Below are 23,433 nucleotides of genomic sequence, written 5' to 3'. Positions count from 1 at the left end.
AAACCATCCAATTAAAAATACAATGTATTACAATCCAGTTTTGGCATTTCACAATCAATAAAGCTAGTAAATTGTATTTAATTCAAACGTCAAGATTTGTTTGAAGCTACATTTTTAAAGAAAATTATTTTAAAAAGCTACTTAGCGATTGCTGTAGAAGTCAAAAACTTCAATCTTTGTCTCATCTGACCACCAAAATTTCAATGTGGGTAACTGCAAACTTTAGTCAAGTTTAAAAATGACTGTTTTTGTTGGTCAGCAACCTTTTATAACAGGTTGATGTTTATAAATGCTTTGGTGTTTTTTCCTGAAAACTCTACCTCAGTGTCTTTCACATATGAGGTCTTCTTCACAAGGTGAGGAGATATTTAAATGACCAGCACTATCATACAGTTTTTGAACTTATCTCGATTTAAATTAATCTCTCAGTTAATTTAAATCTACAATTCTCCTTCTTACATCTTTGTCTAGAGCTAGAGTATAAATTAAATTAAATGAAAAGCGTATAGGCCTGTCACTTATAAAATTTAGACATTCTCAAACAGTAAGCACCATTTTTTTTTATTTTTAAAAAAGGTAAAATTCTTTAACATGCTGTGAAAAAGTAGTTTCCCCCTTGCATATTTTTTCAATACTGAATTAAAGTCTGCATTAGGTGTTACCTACCCAGTCATATCATCAAAAATGTGTATTTAAATAACATTTTATTATATTGTAAGCTTAAGGCAGAGTGTGTACGCGGTTATGTAACAATCTACGGTCCTTCACCTGTTTCTGTTCCTATATTTCCCACTGCCATTTAACGCATCACTTCAGTGAAACGCCGAGGGTTTTTCAGAGGCGCCTCCTACTATCGCAAAAGGCGAAGCAGAAACCGGTATAAGATGCCGAGGCAAAGCTTCGTGAGTCAAACAGGTGTTGATTGAAACTGAAGTTGCTCTTCTTCAGGATTTGTTTTGTATTCAGCGCTTGAAACGCTTCCTAAACGTACTATCATGGGGTTCCTGTTGTCCAAGATGATGGCGGTGTTCGGAGACAAAGGTAAAAAACAGTTTCCATTTTTGTATTCATATAATCTACCTATTATAATACAACATTTTCCATTGTTATTTCGTTGTGATTAAACGTTTTTGGGTATAGTATGTGTTTTTTGTATGTGTATGTATTTTGTTTGATTTTGTGAGTCCAAACATTTGAAACTACTACTGTACTGTTGATACCATCCAGTACAGTACATATGACACATCTGTACCTTATCTTATCTCGATCTGTCTATTCTTAGAACTGGCAAATGTTGTGCAGCACATTCAGTTTGAAACTGCAGAAGTATATTTGACTACATTTGTTTTTCTCTTGCAGAGCACAAAGTCATCATTGTGGGTTTGGATAATGCTGGTAAAACAACAATCCTCTACCAGTTGTAAGTGATCTCAGTACTTTATGCAGCTCTAGTTTGCTCTTAAAGTTATTTTGGGGCCTTATTTGAAATGTCTACAATTTCAGCTTGACGAAGGAGGCCGTTCACACGTCACCCACCATTGGCAGCAACGTGGAGGAGATCATTGTCCGCAACACTCACTTTATGGTTTGGGACATCGGAGGGCAGGAGAGTCTGAGGGCCAGCTGGTACTCGTACTACTGCAACACAGAGGTACAGCTATGCTGCGTTTCACAGGCTGAAAATTAACCTCTTGAGTCTCATCCAGGACAAAAACCGAAAGCTGACTGATGCCCTACTTTACAGTTTATTGCTCCTATATCTGTGATGTAACGTACTATAAATGGTTGCCTTTTCAGATTGTCATTCTGGTCGTGGACAGCACTGATCGTGAAAGGCTGACTGTGACCAAAGAAGAGCTTCATCGTATGCTTGCACATGAGGTATTACTTTACTTTAAACCTATGTAATAAATGACGTCCTATTTCTTTACATAGCTCCACTACAATCCCTTAATAACAGGTGTTTAAAAATAACTTCTTTCATAGAAATCTCAAGTTTTCTTTGTGTTTGACTCCTTGACGTAAAACTCTTTTGTTTATTCTTTGAGTTTATGCCGCACGTTTGAAACACACCCTCCGCCTTCAGTGAGTGAGTAATTGTGTTGTGGAAACAGAACAAGTTCTGACAACCCATGACACAACGTGATGAGGAAGTTTCCTTTTTGGCTGTTTGAGTCAGCGACTTAAAATGTTCCGCTGAGACAGCTTAATGCTGCGTTTCCACACTCGTGTCCAAATCTTCGTCAATATTTTGCCGACGTAAAAAAACCCCATAGAATTTCACAATTGTGGTGTTCCCATTAAATAACAAATGAAATTGAAGTCACATGTGAATAAGCTTGGTCATGCGATATTGTAAACAGTTACACGTGATATTCTTTATTCAGCCATGGTGTTAGCACTCATCATCTATCAGTCATCAGAGGAGACGTTTGAGGTTTTATTCAGGCGTTTGAGTGAAAACCCCCATATACTTGGGAGCGTCTACATGAGCCGCATTTCAGAGAAGTTGTAGTCTGCAATTTTACTTAAGAGCTTTGGATTTGACACATTTGATTGACACAACTTTTTATGAACTGTGCAATGCTGTGTGAGCAAAAGACATGCAAGAAAACCAAAACAAACCATTGTCCTCCTCCTACTTCCTGTCATCTTCTTTGTTGTTTTCACCAGCAGTAACATCCTGCTGTTGATCATGTGACTTGTGTGATGTGAAAAAAGTGCTTCCAATGCAGTTTTGTGAAATACATCTATTTCAATGCTGCTGAAAAACCACCCCATCCTAGCACAAAAATCTAATTTATTTTTGTAATTTCAATTTGAGCAATTTTATGGTTAATTGAAATGCAGCTACTGTTGATATTTTTGAGTTAAAATTTCATAACATTCCTCATTGGTTCTTCTCTTGTTTTTTTCCATGTAGGATCTACAAAATGCTGCCATTCTCGTTCTGGCTAATAAACAAGACATAAAGGGCTCGATGACAGCAACAGAGATATCCCAGTGCCTCACGCTCGACTCCATCACAACACACTCCTGGCATGTCCAAGCCTGCTGCGCTCTGACTGGAGAAGGGTGAGTACACACCTCAGTTTAAGCCAGATTACTACCAAAACCACCAGATTAGTTTTCCACCTTTTATTAAAAGGCTCCTTCCTTTCTCCTCCTGCAGTCTTCCTGCCAGTCTGGACTGGATGAAATCGCACGTTGTGGCAAAATGATGCTCCCTGGGGTGGATCAAACTTCTCTGAAAAAGAACTGAGCCAACGTCCTGTGCTACAGATGCTGCATTGTCAGTATGATTTACAGTGTTTGGGCCGGTGTAATAGCATCTGAGGCAGAGCCGACTCGCCGCTCATGCTTTGTTTTCATGTGGGAGTCTGCAAAGAGCTGCTTCGATTCCTTTAGAATCACATTGAACAAACACCTACAAGGTTTCAGGGCTGGTTTTTTATTGTTATTATTGAAGATCTGTGTCGTTGTACGTTTCTATTGCAATTGGGGTATATTTTAATATTTTCAACTAAAACTATGACTATTTATCTTCTCAGAAAGATACATAATAATGCAATCCCTTTATGCATTCATGAAATTTCTTAAGTGTGAGACAACAACACTCTTTTGTCCCCCCTAGTAAAAGTACATGAAAGCGTTTTAAATACATTTTTAATTAATGCAGTTGCATAAAAATCCAATTTGATTAAATTTATTCAGTGAGTAAAATTTGCCTCACTGTAAGACAAAATGACTCTTGCTATAATTATTGACACCCCCAACATTTCCTGTAAAGGAAATGCAACTGAGCCAACGTCCTGTGCTACAGGACGTTGGCTCCTAACTTTGCACAGTTCTGTATCCTGTGCAAAGTTAGAAAAACAAGTGAACATGCCAATTCAAGTAAGGCTGATGTTTGTCAATCATCATAATTAAGGAAATGGCTGCAAGAAAATAGTTCCTTGGCTAAATACAAAGCTTAAAATAGCTGAAACCGTGACTAGACCCGACATTATCCTACCATCACGTCCAGTCAAGATGGTGGTAGCGGTGGCTCGCTGTTTAAAACCTCCTTTATTATTAGCGTCGCCACTTATTGTGGAGGGTGCCTTAACTGTTAAGCTGCAAACTAATTGCCCTAAATTTATTTTGTAGAGTTTACAACTTGGTGCCAATAAGTTTTAAATTGATACTAGATTTGTCAGCTTGTGTCTATATTTATAATGTAGACAATCATGAACTCATTTTGACCTTTCACTGTTATTTTTTTAGTTGTTTACGTTCTTTCTATTTTAGAATTTCAAATCTTTTTCTAGATAAAGCACTTGCCTTTTCCAATGTTAAAAGTAACTTTTCATGCACATTTTAGCAGATGCCTGCAGATGCCTAACTGCTATAACAGTTAGCCTCTAATGAAATTAATGTATGTTTACATGATAAGAAATTCCTGTGGCCTCTTCTTTCTCAGTAACTCTGCAAAGTTGATAAAAAAAAAAAGCTCAACTCTGAGTTATAAAGGTAAATTTTGTATTTTATGTAACTTAATACAAGCAGATTTCATCTGAAGGTGTTTTTATATGTATCAAAGCTCTCTAGTTTCATTCTGTATATTATAGAATAAACTATTTCCTAGTTGGAAAAAGGAGCTGGCTGCTAAAGAGAATATGTTATATCTAAAATGTAAATACTGTGTTTTGTCAATTGTTTTTGAAATAAATAACAATATTGCAACTTTCAAAATGCTGTGTGTGGGTTTTGGGAACTACTGTTGGGCATCCACATTTAACAATATAGGCTACTACATACTAGATTTAGTATTTCCTTAAATAGCCCCAATAATAAATACCGATCCTCCACAGAGGTACTTTTCCTGTACTGTTATTCATGTACAGATAAATGACACTTCTAGCTCTTTTTGAAAGCAGTGCTATTTCTATTACAGCTTGATTATACAATCAATTTAAAAAGACGCTGTGCTTTAACAACAAGAAAAAGCTACTGAAGGGGGCATCCGGATTTGAACCGGAGACCTCTTGATCTGCAGTCAAATGCTCTACCACTGAGCTATACCCCCGCCCGTTCACTACAGCGGCTAGCTAGAGGTTTTAACAGTTACAATCACGGACAAGTTTGACAATATGTTTTATTGTTAATACGTGTAGTGTCAACAACAACATTCACTTGGCAAGTAATAATGTATTATTTTATTTTGATATGGAATTTTAAACTGAGAGCTAAACAAACAGTTAAGCTAGTACATAGCCGGCTAGCTATCTGGCTAGCTTTAAACGCTAGCTAAGAAAATTGCTATTCCACCATTAAGAAACCAGAACTGCATCTACTCAGTTTTAATTCAGAATCTAAAATCCTCAAAAATAGACTACGTTAAGTACAAAGGAGTGTAGGATTTTTGAATATGTTTTAAATAAACAGATTTAATGGCATACACCGAAGCCAGCTTGTAGGGGATTTGTTTGAAAATAATTCAATTTCAGCGTGAATTTTATTATTTTAGACTGACTGTTGAATCTTTAAGACGCAATATATAATTTGTCCATTCACCCAGCTATTGTCTTCCACTTAGCAGCAGGTTGCAGAGTTAACAAGTCCAAAAGGAAACCCACTTCCAGAAAATTTATTACAGTCAAAGTAACAGTTACAGCTGGCTTTAAAAAAAGCACAGTAAAATCTAAGCACCTGCTTTTCAGCAATGTCAAAACTGTAAGTAATCAGATGAAGCCCACTTATTTCGCATTGGGTTTAAAGTGGAGAAACCCTCACCGCATTAAGGTGTAAGTTGCCTGATAAAATCACATTAGTAAGTAAGGGAATCAGTTGGCATTACAATAAAAGAGCCTGAAGCTGACAAGTCCAAATAATCTCTTCATTATAAATTATTTTGAGACTTTGGTTGCTATCCACCTACTTGATGCAGACCAGTGCTTCAACTGAGACTACAACCATCACTGACATCTTGTGGTTTAAACTGTAACTGTTACTTTAATGTGTCACAGATAATCCATATCTATCTAGTTTAATATTGATGTTACTTTTATTTTTTGATGGAGTTATTTGATTTTGTATATGAAAACTCACATGTTTAACTTCTATATTATCATCACTGGAGCCATGTCGTCCTGTGTAATGTTGCGCTCCTCATGGTGCACCTTTGCAGCAAAGCATGAACAGCACGTGTGTTGTCGAGTCTATCCAAAAATGCTTTTAGTTTGGTTCTCTTTTTATGACCTGACAGATAGATAAATTATAAAATATCACCATTGCTAATGCTGATCCGTGAACCTTCTTAAGTCGGATTGAGATGCTGTGCATGGATGGCCTCATTAAACAAGCCATATTTGCTCAAACCTTCTCCAATGTGACAAAACTCTGCAAGGAAGTTCTGGTCAAAATTCCTTCAAAATGACTCCTTGTTAGTTGTCTGGGTAAGCCGCTGTGGTCGTAAAGCTTGCTTTTAGTCACTTTGCACAGCAGAACAGAAAACAGTTTACACATTTATGAGACAATAAAGTGAAACAAGAATACTTTTCAGTTGAAGTTAAAAAACATGAGCAATGTTTTTGACTTAACAGGGAATATGCAATGTCATATTTAGCATTGATTATAAACCATGGTTGGCTGGTTTCCTAACCTTCATGCTCAGTAGATGTCATATTTATTACTGGATTCACAGCTGGTTTGGAAAGAGTGAGGAATCATACAGCTGCTTGTCACGTTTATAATTTTATTACTCTGAAAGTCGCAGTGGTCCAAGGCAGCGAAAATGATTCTGAAAAAACAAGGGAAGAAACACCTTTCATGACGTTAACATTATTTTTGTTGAATGGGGTTATTACAGTCTACTCTGCTACATCCCAAAAACATCACTGAGGAGGAGAGAAAGGGGTGTAGTTAGTAGAGTCAGAAGCGAGTGAGATTCAGAGGGACGGATGAGACAGCAGCGGGTGGAAGCAGGCTGAAATTTGTTTTTGTAGAGAAAAGAAAGGAGTGGAGAGAGCATTTTTGTGCTTTTGCAGAGTGTAACATGTGGTTCGGTTGGGTGATGCTGTTTTTCTGTCTCTCCCAAACAGAACTGGCCAAAGTTTGGGAACAACAGCAGACAGGTGAGTTGTGAATAGTTTTACCTCCTACTCACTCACGTCCTATTTAGTTTAAAGCCCTTAGTTTGTTTCTAAAATTTTTACAACACAAATTAATTCAGATTAGTATGTAAATACATGAGATCATAGCCAGATGGCTAATTTGCAGGTCTTTGTCAAAGACTTGAAAAAATAATAAGAACAAAACCAATATAAGCTGATGAAATTCTTATTATAATGTAATGTTTCAATATAGAAATTCTAAATATTGTAAACCATAGCTTTATCTCATCAGTTCTCAATTTAAGTGTAAGTCAGCATCACTGGTGAAAATGCTTTCTATTTAAACGTGCTCCAAACCACAGAACTTCATTAGGAATCTTATAAAGGAACAAATGGGCATACCATGACTTTTCCTGTTTTACTCACAAAAGTGAATGAACAAGTTTACAATAAAGGGCACTATATAAAAAAAATCTTCCCCACAAGCATGCAACTGAGACTAAGCAACAACCCGCAAGCAGTCTGTTGCAAGTTTAAAATTAGATTTGGACCTGTTTTTCTTCTTGCTGCAGTCTGGCAGAAGAAAAAAATAGCTCATTTGGTGCTTTTCTTGATCTTGATCAAAAGGTCTTGTATAGTGTAAAAGTTGGGAAACAAAGAGAAGATAAATCCTTTTTTTCCCCTCTTGTGCTTTAATTAAATTAGTGATTTCAGATAAGAAAAAATCTGTCTGTGATGAGGGCAAAATGTGGTAGATAGAATTAAGCTGAAATGCCGTGGCATTAAAGCTGTAGTACAAAACTTTTATTAAAAATAACTGTATGTGTTTTATATATGTTAAATCTATCACTATGTTGTAGCTCTATGATATGAGACAGATAATCTGTGAAAAAAATCAAGTTCCTCCACTTCCTCCCTGTGCTGCTATTACTGTGTAAAGAAATGGTCAGAAACAACCAATCAGAGGAGGAGGAGCATCTTAGCGCTGTAAATCACCCTCATGAATATGCTAATGGTGAAGAAACAACTTACCGTTACAGGAAAACTAGACATAGCATTTGGGACAGACTCTGTGGACAGGGAGATCTGTATCATAGCAGAGAACGAGTGGCACAAACACATGCTTGATTGGCAGCGCTAAGAACCTCCTCCTGGCTCTGATTGGTTGTTTTTAGTTAGCACTGGGAGAAGGCAGAGGAGGTAGATTTTTTTCACAGTTTATCTGACTCATACCATACTGTCATGACATACTGTCAGTTTCAAGACATATCTAAAAAAATATAGTTTATAAAAGTTACACGCTGCAGCTGTAAGGCAATGAGACAAATTATGACTGAGATCATGACACTTCTTCTGCATCAGGAAATCTGTTGGAAATGAAAATAGAGAGTTTGCAGGTGGTCCTAGCGACATTAGAGGTCAGGTGTCAACAATGACCCAATCGAATTCCACGTTTGTCTTTATTTCTTTACTGTCTCCTGTGCCATTCAAATCTATAGAGTTTTGTTTTGTAAAAACAATGTAGATCCCAAGAGAGTCGTTGACGCCAACTTAACCGGACTGTAAAAACAAGGAGAGCCAAGCTAAAAAATAAATTGTTCACCCCGTTATGACCTCAGTTTCTTGGCCTCTTGTCTCTTGTCCTGCTAGTAAGTTAGCTAAACAAAAAGTTTGAAAGTGAGCCAAACATTTTAGAACGAGGCTGTAATGAAAAATAGAGGGATTTTATAAATCTAAACTCAGGATATTGTTATTGTCTTTCATTCCAATATCTGTGCTTCTTTAATTGGTTTTATCCAGCGTGACTTGTTATGGGAAACATACATGCGATTTGGCGGGAAGAGATAAGGGTGAAAACAGTTAAATATATCTGAGAATTTGAAACAGTGTTTGTTTGAGAAATAGTTTTGAGCTGAACACTCTGAACTCATCCGTTTCTCTAATTGGACAATGAAAAGCAGAATATGCTGTCTTCTCCACGCTGAGCGCTGGACAGATAAAGATAAGTGAGAATATCACTTGCTTCTTCCTTGAGAAGATTTGTCTAAATAAGAAGAGTGCGATGAATGTTATTTGGCTCTTTTCAAGATTTTTTGGTGTCATTTATCAAATGAGTCTCCTTAAAAGTCATTAAAATGTTTCATTTTTGCTGTGGCGTGTCAGCAGATTGGAGGCTGTCCAAAAATTACACAGAGGGCAGCAGCAGCACCACTGTCTTAAAGATTTAATCGGAGTAGAAAGGTTTAGTAAAGCTGTACTCCAACTGCAGCCAAAGATGTCAGAAAAAAGTGACATAATTTAGACTATTTCGGTGGAAAGCAATTTAAGAAATGTGGAAATGCAATTCTGCAGGAGTTGTTGGAAAGAACTGTAGATGTTTATTGTGGCTGGATGTTTGGGACTTGATGCCAACTCCTCCGGCCTCCGCTCAGGAAGGGTGTGTCCTCTCTGACCATGGACAGAAACAGGCAGCTAAACGTTGAGGTTTGCTAGCTCCTAAAAGAACAGGCAAGGGTCAGTTTTCTGGCCAAAGCATATGGTTTTTTATTGCTTTAAATGAGTCCCTCTGTTTTTAAACTCGCTGGACTTTTCCACAAGCTTGTGATCCTACACCTCAACATTTTTAAAGAAATATTGTAGTTCAAACCTCACTTATAATCTTTAACAACTGCATGTTTTTAGCAAAAGATATTATTTTTGAAAACATTTAGTACATTCAAGCTTTCTACAATTGCATTGTTGAGTAAATATCTCAATATTTGTCAAAGGTTTCAGGGTGGAAATTGTTTTCAAAAACAATAGTTGTGAGTGCAAGTTTGAATTTATGATAGATTCGTTCTAAATCAGTTCCAAAATACTTAATTATTCCAAAGGAAAACTAAATGTTGTTGTAAGTCATATTATTCAACTTTCTTCAGAGTGGTTGGGTGCTGATGGCTGTCTGACTGAAGACACTCTGTTAGTATAAAAGCAATCCTATTAAGAAGATGCTCATTGTTTATGAGCATCTTCTTAATAGGATTTATTTTTCATAGGTTTATTTTTCATAAACTGTTCCTCAGTTTATGAAAAATCCTTCTTTGCACAATCATCTCCAGAAGTTCGTCAGAACAGAACCAACCATTTTTATCAGTTCAGAACTATGCAAGCCAATTTGTGGAAAATTATTTCACTGTAGCTTTATAGTGCATCCACCTTTCAAGAACGGTTCAATTAAATCAACAAAGACCCAAGATTTATGATGCTCTTGCCCATGAAGAGATATCTAAACTCCCAGTGGGTACATATATTAATTATGAATATATACAAACACAGAAATCACAAAGCCTGTTATCAGCAAAATATGCAATCGCTTCACCTAATATATTGTGCAGGGAAAATAGCCAAGTGTTACCAGCTGATCAATAATATACATATAATGTTTATGCCTGAAATACCAGGAACATATCTACAATCATTAATGAGTCAGTCATCACCTTTATTGAAAAGGTGTTCATTAAAATCTTTCATTTCATCTCATTCCATTAAAAAAATAAAATAAATTGTGTTCTCTAAATTAGACCCAATTCCTGTACTTTCCTCTAAAAGAAGAACAGATGTTCAGATTGAATCTTGCCACTGACTCACCACATTGGTATTTTGTTGCTTTATCCCAATGTCTGTGATTTTCTAAGTGTCGATGAAATGTAGACATTAAAATGAGCTTTTCAAAACTAAAAAACAATCACCTAATTCACAAAAAACTTTATTTAAATATTTTATGTCTGCTTTGCATTAGATATTAGCAATAGGTTCCAATTTGTTGTTAATATCTTACATATCGAAGTTCAAATTCTGTGTTAAAGCCAATCTGTAGCAAGAAGAAAAGTGTGTGCCGTAAATAATTCATCTGGGAAAGCTAGTACCTAAAGAAAGTTTTCCAAAGTTTCCAAAATTTATGCCTCTAAATTTGACAAAAGCTGCATTGTAACTGAAACAGATGAGCCATAAGAATTTATTTGCCCCCCATTATGATGAGACGTCACTGTTCCTATTACCAGACACCACATCAGGGTGGATCCGCTGTTCAACAATCACACGTCTGGATTTACTGTGATATAATTGGCAGCCACAAAGGATCTGACACACAACACAGGGTGGAGAACATACTCTAACAGAGAGCTAAGTCAATAAATATGGTCTTAAACTAGTTAAGAAGTACCTCTGAGTGAGGTTGAAAGGTGTTTGCATGCAGAGCGATGGGGGTCAAAAAGAGAGGAAGAGGTCTGGACATGAGCCCTTCTGGAAAATTTCATTTACCAGCCAAAAAGCTACCACTCCATGTTTAGAGAAATTCATTTAAATTACTTCCAGATAAAAGTAGATTGTAGCTAAACTGAAGTAAGAGTGAATTTCTCAGGCAATTATCTCAATAATTTGATCTAATAAGTAAAAAGAGGGTGTGGGAGTTGTGTCCGCACACAAGGGAGTACTAGAGTAAAAGTCATGTTTTCTAACACACCTGAAACAAATACATTTCTCATTACCAGGCTTCTATAGAGTTGCATAACATGCTGAGTTGGTAATTTAGTCATTTAATTTAGGTGTGATGGAGCAAGGATGAATCTGAAAGTTGCGAGAAACTCTGATTTTATGTTATTCCTAATCACTTGCACTTTGCTACAAAAATTGACAGTGAAGCCAGTTCTTTCAAAAATGTTTGCAGAAGCAGTCTGCATGGACAGGTGCTGGATTTAACACAACTATGGCCACAAAAGTGATTAATACACCTAAAATTAATTATTTGAATGGGTAAGTCAACACTTTAGCAATACTATCCACAGTAAAGTTAGCACTTTTGTTTTTATGCCTTTATTTGTCTAGTTGTGATGGTCTTTTTGAGACATGGTAAATCAAAAGATCATAAATTATTTGGACAAGCATTTTATGGAAGCTGGGACACGATCAGAATTAACTCTGTTGTGCAAAAGAATGCTTTCTAAAGCCAAGTGAAATCAGTTCCATTTTTCTCCGTTTATATCTAGACTCCATTCCCTATTTTCACTAAAGCATTCCGGCTACATCTTAAAGTAAATTGAGAGACACTGCACTCCTTAAAAAATACATTTTACGCCTCCCTAAATATTTTTTCTTTCGATATATCTTTTTAAGCTGTTAGTTTCCAATCACTTCAGCACCCAAATATTTGAGGCAATTTTCCCACCTTCGTGCTTCATGCAACGTTTAGCTAGCATTGTGAGCTAGCCGTTGTAACGGTAAAAAAAATAAAATAATAATAATGGCGGACTCTTGTTAAAGAATGTTTGAGCACAGGTTTCCTCACCGGACCACAGCAGGTCCGGCAGGGTCACCTCACTCAGTTTTAATCTGCTCAGACACAGAGACTCCCCCACTGACAAAAACCCACGGAGCAGCAGAGGCTAACTCTTCGCGGCAGCCGGGCTGACCACGGCAAACGTCGCCGGGGTTTCAGGGAGGAAGCTGAGCACGTCGGGGTGACTTCCTAGCTTTTTTTTTCCTTATTAACGCTCCTGCTAACGTCCTCCTGTAATCTACTGAAAGCCAGGAACAAGAAAACAGCAAACGCTTAGTACAGGAGGAGACCCTCATTTAGGGTTAGATCAGACACCCCGCGGAAACTCCGCGCTCGCCATGGGTATATATAGGCTGCTTTGTGACGTCACTACGGTGTCCGGTAAAGTGAATAGAGGAAAAACGCAGGGATAAATAGTTCATGTTATAAATTCAACGGATACTCTTGCTCTGTTTTTAGTCTTGGAACCGCATTGTTGTCAAAGAAATAACTTTAGTTCTTCTCAAACCAGCCTGTCTTGACAAATATATATAGCTAAATAAACTATGAATACACACACACACATATATATTCATATACAGTATATACTGCATAGTATATACTGTATATAAGTATATGTACTGTTCACTATATATGTAGTATATGTATATGTAGTATATATGTAGTACATAGTATATAAGTATAAAGTTCATATACATGTACACTATATTTGGTCTTTTAGCCCCATTTTGTAAAGGGGCTAAAAGACCAAAGAAACAGAGCAACAGTATCCAAAATAGTGTAGCAACATCAGTTGAATTTATGAACAACCTCAGTTTGTCTGTTCTCATAAATGAGTATTAATGAGACTGCTAAATTTTTTATCACTGACTAGCCTTCACAATTGTGACACTTATATGTCCACCATTTGCAATTTTTTATTTCTTTCCTACATATTTTAATACTGAGAAATGGCAAAACCTCCCAGATCGCCATCTCAAATTCTAACGCTGCAGTTAGTTTGTTTAAAACTGGATTTTATGACAGATTTACTGAGAAAAAGACTGGACAAGTGTTTATTATTTCAAAAGGTTGTGAGGAAAAAACTTTTCCTTTATCCACATCAATTAAATTTGGAACTTCTGGAGCCAACTCCTTACGACAGTTGAGACCAAATCAGATATTTAAGGGAAAATAAAACACAACATATCACCAACAAACGCATCTCATGCAAAGTGTCAAACATGGTAGTGAACAAGTGATGATTTGGACTCTTTTTGCAGCCACACAACCTTGAATCTTGTAGACATTGTCATTGTTCATGCATAAACTCCTCTTTATAGCAAAGTATTTTAACTAGAGTCAAGTGTAAGATAATCTATTCAACAACTGAAGGTTAGCCCACATAAGGACATCAATAGGACAACAACCCCACACACAGACGCCAATTATCCGCAGGGTGTCGTAGGACATTAAGAGAGCTGTTAATAAAACGAATAAAACGAATGCTTGCAAACCTCAATGAACTTCTCAACAAAGCGATGTTGCAAAGAAATAGATTATGCAACACTTTTACTGCTAAAACTTTGATCTCATTAAATAATGTCCTTGTGGAATCTCTAGTGTTTCTTTGCACAATTAAGGTTAGAATGAAATACTTTCAGCAGCAACTAAAGATTATTTTTTATTTTTGGTCTGAACAAATAAACACCCAGAAGCAAAATCAAAATCAACATGAATTCTTTTTATAATTTTTTCAATTTCCTCTAATTATTTTTTGCCCTACAAAAAAGCCTCCTATAAAGCCTTCCAGAGGTTATTTTATATAATTACTGTCAAAAGTGCCAATTTGCACCTCTGAAGAGGCCTTTTTATACAGCTACATAAAGCTGAGGTTGGGCAAGGACAAAAATGTCTACATGTATAAATCAAATTATGAGGATAAATATACCAGCAGAACATGAATTTTCCACACGCCATGAAAAGCACAGCACACTGCAAAAATAAACTTTTAACATAAGCCAAGACGATGTGGTTTGAAATAGGGGCAAGTTGTCAATTAAAACACCCAAAAGTTTAAACCAAAGCCTACCTACCCCAGTTTGCTTACCAAATATGGTCAGATTTGATTGCAGGGTTTGACAACTCATTCAAAGCAGAAGAAAAATATTCTATTGTTTTGTATTGTTTCTGCAGTCATTCAACAATGGTGTTTGCTAACAAAGGCAAGGCAGACAAATTCAAAGGAAAAGTTTTAATTTCACTCAAGACTGACTGTCTGAACACAAAACCACAGCTGTAAACATCACATTTTAGAGTTGCAATAAAACTGACATATGATTTTCTGTTTTCCTTTTGATGAAATGCTGCTTTTCTTTTAAAATGCATTATATAGACCCAGAGGATTAAAAAAAAAAGGCTTCTTATCTCTTTCTGACAGATGTTTTGTACAGTGTGATCCCGCATCAGCGTGAAGAGTCAGCTGCTGGCTACAGAGTTCGAAGATCTTCTTTGGGGAGAACAAGCCGGGCAGTTCTGGGTGGAGGACTAACAATCAACACGTTGCCAAACAACATGACACATGTAGTGGTGAGAGCTTCCCCGCAGTGTTTCTTCTCGCAGTAAATATTCAAGGCATGTACTAGTACTTAGGTTTGTAACCTGATGTATTTGTTTTAGCTGAGGTTAAACAGTGCCCTCTTTTGGAAAGAAATATTTACTCCTCTACACAAGCTTGGAACGGCATGAAACATGATGATATTTAAACATGTTTCTGAGGTTCTTTTGCGACCTGTGATCCACATTGTTTCTGTCTTGAAGGAGGATTCTGGCAAGTATTACACGTGGCGCAGGTTTGGACCTGAGGACCAGCGAACCCAGGACCTGTGGTTTGACATGACAGACGTTCGACATGGCCAAGTTAGAGTCCACAGCATTCTGTCAAATTCATACAAACAGGCTGTGGTGAGTCTTACTTACTGATATTTGTTTGAATAAATTAGAAATAAAGCCACTAACCATATAATTGTTCCACCAGTCTCCCACCTGCATAATTTTTTTGCTGTTGAAACTGTTCTCTTTTATTTTTGCACATTTCATGAAAAGTTTACAGTGTTGATCAACAAAACTGAGAAATTCAAACTTAGAATTGATCACTCATACAAAATAATCGGCTACAAACACACAAGAAAACTTAGTTTGATTCTTTTCTATCTAGCTTCTTTAGAAATAGATTCCTGTTTGCAATAACTTGCAAAAGTACTCTTTGAATATTTAATTTCAGTGTCTTGTTGGGATATAAAGCGAGACAACAACACAAAGTACCACTTATTTGTCATAATCACAACAAGCTGTGCAGGCGACACAGCAATCATGGGAAAAGAGGTGCTCTGCTCAGACGAGACCACAATTGAGTCTGTTTTTATAAGAGTAAAACGGCAGTAAACAGAAAGAAAAATCACACATGATTTTGGGGAAAAAAGGGGTTTTCCAAAACAATGACAAGCGCTACCTTCTATATTTAATTTCTTCCATTGAATGCATTGTTGGAATGAAGTCATATATGCCAAGTCAGACTTTTCAGAGTTTGACCCTTTCAAAATATTAACTGAAAATGTTAGATTTTACACAAACCTTGTGGAAAACTGTTGGTTTTCTTCTAAATCGAGCACCAGTTGTAGTGAAATCTTCAGGTTTAGTAACATTACATCTTAAACTGGCTCTAATCCTTCTAGCACTGTTCATACAATCTGGACAATGTTGAATAGTGATAGATTAAATTAGAACTGATTTGAATTCCTGGTAGATGAAAAAGCATTAAAAGTGAGATTAAAGCAGTTCAATCTCTGTTTACTCTGTCTCTATACGCCAAAGTCTGCAGAAATAAAGTTTTCACCTTGTCAGAATGTCTTTTTACAAAAAAAGTTGCATATAAAGAATTAACAAGGAAAATGTTTGGTGTAACAGGGGGCACCCAGATTTGAACTAGGGACCTCTTGATCTGCAGTCAAATGCTCTACCACTGAGCTATACCCCCACAATATGTTCACTTTTTTATTGTCATATACAATGACGACTTCAGATATTTACTAAACATTTCTAGTTTTTTATTTGTAATAGATATATTTAAGTGTAAGCTATTTAACCTAATTTAAAAATATTTAGTTATACAGTACTAGAACTGAATTTTAGAGATTTAGCAAGCTGACTTCTGAAAACCCTGTATTCAGAATAACAGGAATGTTTTGATATTCTTTTGAATTTAACAAAACTAATTGGCTGGCATCAAAATATTTGTTACATACTTGTTTTACAGATCAGGATGTTTTAACTCATTTGAGTTAATGCATACAAATATTATTTTGCATCCAACAAGTGTTTAGGCTTGAGCTTTGAATTTGTTGAAATCCAGAAAATTGTTGCGTCCTCCATTAGGAATTTTTCAGAAATGCCATGATTAGATAAATCTGATAAATTAGTAATTGTTTTGTCTCTAATCCCAAAATTCCTTCCATTTTGTCAACAAATATATGAAATCACGTTTTATTTTTAGTTAACATTACATCTATAATTAACTTCAGAATCCGTTCCTGCTGTACTTGCCAAGGTGATGCACGGTTTGAAGATGGGGAATATATTATGAATTTATACAATGGTTGTTGAGAATTTTAATTCATGAAAATGTTTCTTAGTAGCTGATAATGTAGGTTTTTAAATCTGGATTTGAACCAGTTAAAGCTTTGCTTTTGTGGAATATATTGTACTCTATCTTACAAAATCAGATAATTCAACATATTTGTTATTGAAAGTGATCTATTAAGAATTTTGCTGACAGAAATTAAATAGGGGGCACCCAGACTTGAACTGGGGACCTCTTGATCTGCAGTCAAATGCTCTACCACTGAGCTATACCCCCACATGAGGAAAGTGCTGATTTGTTACTTTTGTTGTTGTGTCATTGTTTTGTTCTGTGCAGACGGATTCTGATTCATTACACATTCGTTAATCCTGCAGGTTTTCTGTAATATTTAAGTCTGAGAACTGAGATTGCCATTAATGAAGGTTTTTGCACTTACTGACTGCTACTTTGTCATTATATCAATTTGTGTCTTTTCTGTTTGCAGAGAGTCGCCTTGTCTTTTGACTTTCCTTTTTACGGACATTTCTTGAGGCAGATTACCATTGCAACAGGAGGTACAACTTCAGAAACTTTACAGATGCTCCAGTAACCTTTCCTCCTTTCCACATATGCTTACAGTGGGATTTTTTTTAACATATTGTCCCATCTGGTCTTTTATAAAGGATTCATCTTCACTGGAGATGTTATTCACCGCATGCTTACCACCACACAGTACATCGCCCCTCTGATGGCTAATTTTGACCCCAGCTACTCTAAAGACTCCACTGTTCAGTACCTGGATAATGGTATGACATCATCTCACATGTTGGCACCCAGATATCACCCAGATGTTTGAAAGTAACTTTTTGTCTGTAGGAGAGGTGTTCGTGGTCCAGTGGGAGAGGGTTCGACTTCCAGGCAAAGAGTCAGCTGGAGGCTTCACGTTTCAGGCTGCTCTTTATAAGACAGGAAGAATCTCTTTCAGCTACAGAGATGTGAGACGGATTTTTCATCTCTGCTCCTAGATATTTCATCATAATTTGCGAGCTTTGATATTCTGTTTTCTGCTGAACAGATTCCTCTGACACTGGATGTGATCGGATCGGCTGAACACACAGTGAAGGCCGGATTGTCAGATGCCTTCATGGTCATGTCATCCACGTCACAATCACCAGGTCATATCTACTTTTTATCCACATAACTGCACAATTTGACATTTCGAAAATGAATTTGCTTAATGGAAACACAGCAATTTCCAAAAATCTCTCACTTTTTGATAAAAGGTTTTGGCTGGATGACATAGTGTTTTTGGACCACATAGAAATTGGTTTATTTCCCAAAACTGCAATGGAAACATTTTTATTGCATCACACAAATCATGTGATCAACAACTGGATGTTACTGCTTTTGGAAAAGATGAAGAAAGATTTCAACAGAAAGTAGTAGGAGGATGATGGTGCATTGTGGTTTTTTTTCAATTACTTATCGCGTGAACAAACTTATTCACATGATTTTAATTGTATTTCTTATTTAATGGGAACACCACAATTGTGAAATTATGGGGGGGTTTATATTTGGGAAATGTCAATAAAGTTTTGCATGCATTTGTAATGGAAACACAGCTACTGGCAAAACAAAACACAACTGGAGGATCTTGGCTGGCATGTTTTTTAATGACTTCTATGAACAAACTTATTCTCTGGTGATTTTAACTGCGTTCTTATTTAATGGAAACAAAACAATTGCGAAATTGTAATTTTTTTGACATTAGAGGAATATCAGCAGAGTTTTGCACAGATACTGTATGTAAGGAAAATGCAACTAATAACAATTGTTGCGCTTATCACACTTATTGGCACCCCTGGTTAAAATGTGAAAAAAAACCAAAGTTTTGTTGCAGTTGCACAATTTTTTTAACACCCCTATCATTTTTTTTATTGAATAAATATAACACACACACACACACACCAACACACACCCACACGCACACGCCCACGCACACACACACACACACACACATATATATATATATATAGTAAAAATATAATAAATAAATAAAACTGAAACCTTTTTAATGTATTCTTACTTATGTATTTTTACTTTTTTTAAAGCTAATCAGTGTTGAAAACTGACCAAAATAGGAAAGACAGGAAAACATATCAATCAGTTAAGGTGGATGTGCTGTATGTTCAGTCTACAAGTAATAGCTATTTGCCTAAACTTGCCCACATCTACTTTGGAGGTTTAAAAAAACTTGAACTATGACAGGAGCAACAAAATTTAGCATGTTAGTTTGACTTTATGTAGTTATGAGGATGATAAGGGTGTTAAAAACTAAAATAAAATAAAAATCAAACCTATCTTCAGGTAAGTAAGTTTCCATAACAACTGTTATCTGCATGCCAGCTGGCGGTTTGGAGTTGTTGCCAGGGAAGTTATTTTCTTCTATTCTTCCCTGAAAAATGTAAACATGTGGACTAACAGTGTGTGTTCTATGGTCAGATGAGACAAAGATTGAGCTTTTCAGCAACAAACATTCCAAGGGTCTGTGTTGAAATAGGATATATATATATATATACACTGTATATATATATATATATATACATCTCCTGCCTATTGTTAAGTCAGGTGGATGCAGAGGGTCTGTTGCGTGTCCACAAACTCTGTGTTAAATATCACCGATTGCTTTTTTGTTGTTGTTGTTGTTGCTTAAATTCCAGGACATTTTGTACAACAATCTGCTGTTCTCTGCCAGGAAACTAAAAAGCACATTGACATGTGGTTTTGCAGCTGGATATGAATTCAAAACATCAACTCAACCCAACCTTATTTATAATAGCAAGCAAGACTGACCAACATCATATAAAAGCATCCAACATAAAACAACTAAGCAAAGGAGGTTATACACAACTTGACAAATAAAGTGATCTCTCATGCTAGGGCAGATGGAATTGAAAAAATATGGGCTTTCAGAAAACATGTAAAAAGAATCTTGTAGTGTAATTTTTAAAAAGATTAACTGTCTTTGTCTTCCCTGAGCTGCTATTTCCATCTGAAGAAATTCACTGCTCCCGACCAAAAGCAACCAATCAGAGGCAGGAGGAGGTCTCTTAGCGCTGTCAATCACCTCATGCACTCGTTTCTAAATGTGCTAATGGCGGACAAACTCTTTTTAAATTTGCTTTTGCTTGAATTAGTTTTGTGTATTTGTTATTTTGTTTCTTGAAAGGTGATAAATAAAGTTTTAGTTACTTACTTGCAGCTTACCGTTTCAGAAAAACTGTTTTTCCGCCACCATCAGTGGCCATGCTAACTAGAGTGAGCATTCGCGATAGACTCTTCTCTCAGAAAGAAGCTACTCCTTAGCAGAAAACAAGGTTGGATAGCGGGAGGTGATTGACAGCGCTAAGACCCTCCTCCTGGCTTTGATTGGTTGTTTTTAGTTAGCGCTGGGAAAAGTCAAAGGAACTCTATTTTTTCACAGATTATTTGTCTCATACCATATTGTCACGACATATTGACAGTTTCTACAAATATGTAAAAAAATATATTTTTAAAAGTTACATACACCAGCTTTAAGGTTTTTTTTTTTTACCAGTAGAAGTGAAGAATGCTGTAATTAGTCATTAGACAATAATATGTTTACATTTTATTTCTCCTTTTCAAGATGGAGCTCAGCAAACGATCTATGAGTACCATCGAGTTGAAATCGACATGACAAAGATTACCAATTCATCTGCTGTAGAGCTCACACCACTCCCCAGTTAGTGAAATCTCTCATCTTTCACGAATGTTTCATACCTTTATATTAGCTTTAAAACAATGAAATCTTATTTTACTGTTTTTCTTCTTTTTTTTCCCAGCTTGCCTCTTACATGACAGCTGTGAGCGCTGCCTCTCCTCCAACCAAACGTCTGTTTGCAGTTGGTGTAACGTTCTCCAGAGGTGAGCAGCTAAACAACTCAGATAAAAATGTCACTCTTTGTTTTATTCAAACATTGTGTTTCAGGTGTTCAGATGGAATGGACCGTCACAGGCAGGAATGGTTGGATTATTCTTGTTCGGAGGAGGTAGGGCTGGGGCACAGATGTTTGCTTTAATTTGACTGTGTTTTGAAGTGAAACAGAGTTTTATTACTGTGTGTGGACAGAGCAAAGACGCAACTTGTGATGATTACTTCAAGGAGGATGGTTTCACGGCTTCTTCTGTTGCACCAAAAACAGAGGACACAACACCTTTAATTCCAGAACAAAGAGACTGTACAGGTAATCTTTCCCGGATGATTTTATTTGTTAAAAATAATTTCTTCAGAACTGTGGAGCAGAACTAAAAAGCTAAATACACTCATTTCTTCCAGATGATGAGATTTTCATTATGGGCAGTGGTAAGTCACAAATAAAAGTTATTACTCACAAAACATTGTTTCGGATTTAAAAACACTGATGTTTATCTTGGCTTCAGATGTGAAAACAGAGTCTTCAACCAAAAGTAAAGAACTGTCTCACACTGGCATCATAGCGGGGATAGCAGCTGCTCTGGTCTTACTCTTGGCTTTGATACTTGTCGCCATTTGCATCCATTGCTATCCTACCGGCTTATCACCGCTCTACCTCATCCAGGTACACCACACATATAATTCAGATAAATTCTAACATCCTTGTTATGTTTATTTCATATTTTCCATTAAATATTGCCAAACAGAGACGCAAAAACTACTGGCCGTCCATGAAGTTCCAAAATCAGCGGCCAGGATACACAGAAGTGGAGGGAGAAGGTCATGAAAAATACAGCATCGTTGAAGCTGGGCCATGTTGAAATGTGCAAATCTGTGCAACCATCTATGTTTTAAATTGAAGTTTTACTTTGAAGCACTGTGACTTCTTTTTTCCCATAAAAAATATAAACATATATGATATTTTGGAACAGTGTAGCTGAGTTTTACATTATATTTGGTGACAATTAGGCAGTATTTGCACACTGATCAGTTTCACATGAAAGGTGTTCACAAGTAGAGCTATGTCTTATAAAGAGTCTTATAAACTTAAGTGAGCGCTCCTTCATTGATCCAATAAAGAAAATGAAAAAAGGAAGTTTTAGTTTCTTGTGCTTTCAACTGAATGTTTTTACAAAATCCTGAGTCTGTTGTACAGTGCAAATTTGATTTGTTTTTATTTTTTTGCAGATAAAGGTGAGAGAAGTGTGCTGTGCGTTTGTAATTACCCTCATTTTATTCTGATTCCTCTATATAAAGTATATTGAAACCAAGTCACTAAAATCAATAAAGAGAGTTCTCTTGTGTGTAATTTAATCTCAGGAGATGTTCTGCGAAGGTTAGTTAGGGTACATTACTCCATGAAGACCGATGACGATTCTCGATGGGTCAGAAAAATGTTGGAAATAGTTTTCCAAATGATACACTGCAATAGCTAAATGAAATGTTTTAATTTATGACTGTGATTGAAAAAACCAGAGAAAAACAGTAAAAAAAATGTGGGTTTTGCTACATGTTTTCTAACTTTCTGTTCTGTTTTACTGTTTGATATTGTCCTACTAGAACTGTTTCACAATAAGATCATTTTATTTGTTTCATCTTATTAAGTTGACTGGAAATGTCCAAATAATAAACAGTGACTTCCTGATTCCCTGAGGTCTAAATATGATGTGGCAGAGGCCTGCTTCAAAATGGGAAAAACACAAGAACATAGCATTCAAGTAAGGAAGAGGTGTTTCATCCTTCATATATCAAAAAATTGCTGCAAGAATTTGTAGTAATATTTAAATATTGTAAACACATCAAATCATTACACCTTTATCTTACAACCTTGTGAACACAATGGTAAGAAAGAGTCTAAAGCTCACTGTTAAAAAATATACAACTTTGAACTACATGTAATCCCAGAGTCATTGCGCTTACCTTTTAGTTTGCTAAAACAGAAAGACAGGCGCTGTTTTGCTGAATAAAGTGCTATAAATAGGTCCAAACTCCTAATATAGAGTTCAAAAACTAACCATGCACGTTAGGTTAATCTGTTTTTCTACATTTTCCTGTGGTATAATTGTGTTTTTTCTGTGTTTACCGTGGGATTATGACTGCCCAATGCATAGAAAATAGATGAATGGATGAAATTGTTTGTTATAGCGTTTGCCAGCAGGTGTCGCCCTACGCAATCGTTTCACCTGGACATGAAGTAGGACATGCAGTGAACGTGGCAGATGTGTAAAATGTGATTTAGGAGCACTGAATTGGTGGAGCCCCAAAATCTGCGAGATGACTGCATTAGTTTGCTATGCAAGAACAGATGGAGCATGGATAGGACAAACAGGAGGTGCACGGGGCTCGATCAGACATCACTAAATACTGATTTGCAGCACTTTGACACATCTGTTACAGTAGTTGGTGGATATTTTCAAATTATATATTTCCCCAT

At 36.3% G+C, this 23,433-nt stretch overlaps 2 protein-coding genes and 3 non-coding genes across 5 annotated transcripts; 2 read left to right on the top strand and 3 right to left on the bottom strand.

The window, feature by feature from the left end:
* The first annotated feature begins 849 nt into the window (after positions 1–849).
* arl5c (ADP-ribosylation factor-like 5C) lies at positions 850–4,734 on the top strand. Its single transcript, XM_032588534.1, has 6 exons — positions 850–1,041; positions 1,360–1,420; positions 1,504–1,651; positions 1,798–1,881; positions 2,924–3,075; positions 3,173–4,734. The coding sequence occupies exons 1-6, from the start codon at positions 996–998 to the stop codon at positions 3,219–3,221; spliced, it is 540 nt and encodes a 179-aa protein (XP_032444425.1). The 5' UTR covers positions 850–995; the 3' UTR covers positions 3,222–4,734.
* A 262-nt stretch (positions 4,735–4,996) lies between these two features.
* trnac-gca (transfer RNA cysteine (anticodon GCA)) lies at positions 4,997–5,068 on the bottom strand. Its single transcript has one exon. It is a non-coding gene; the product is annotated as a tRNA-Cys (tRNA).
* A 1,831-nt stretch (positions 5,069–6,899) lies between these two features.
* On the top strand, positions 6,900–22,313 carry LOC116734841 (plexin domain-containing protein 1-like). The gene is made up of 14 exons (XM_032586359.1): positions 6,900–7,115; positions 14,828–14,976; positions 15,208–15,351; positions 17,511–17,580; positions 17,689–17,811; positions 17,882–18,000; positions 18,081–18,180; positions 20,673–20,768; positions 20,869–20,950; positions 21,015–21,075; positions 21,156–21,270; positions 21,363–21,389; positions 21,467–21,624; positions 21,707–22,313. Exons 1-14 carry the CDS (start codon positions 7,037–7,039, stop codon positions 21,818–21,820), a joined length of 1,437 nt encoding a protein of 478 aa, XP_032442250.1. The 5' UTR covers positions 6,900–7,036; the 3' UTR covers positions 21,821–22,313.
* trnac-gca (transfer RNA cysteine (anticodon GCA)) lies at positions 16,352–16,423 on the bottom strand. The gene has a single exon. It is a non-coding gene; the product is annotated as a tRNA-Cys (tRNA).
* On the bottom strand, positions 17,231–17,302 carry trnac-gca (transfer RNA cysteine (anticodon GCA)). Its single transcript has one exon. It is a non-coding gene; the product is annotated as a tRNA-Cys (tRNA).
* Positions 22,314–23,433: the final 1,120 nt, after the last annotated feature.

Source organism: Xiphophorus hellerii, chromosome 16 (genome assembly GCF_003331165.1).
Source record: "Xiphophorus hellerii strain 12219 chromosome 16, Xiphophorus_hellerii-4.1, whole genome shotgun sequence".
Lineage (NCBI taxonomy): Eukaryota > Metazoa > Chordata > Actinopteri > Cyprinodontiformes > Poeciliidae > Xiphophorus > Xiphophorus hellerii.
Note: the sequence above shows the minus strand (reverse complement) of the source record. Positions and strands in the feature narration are given on the sequence as shown.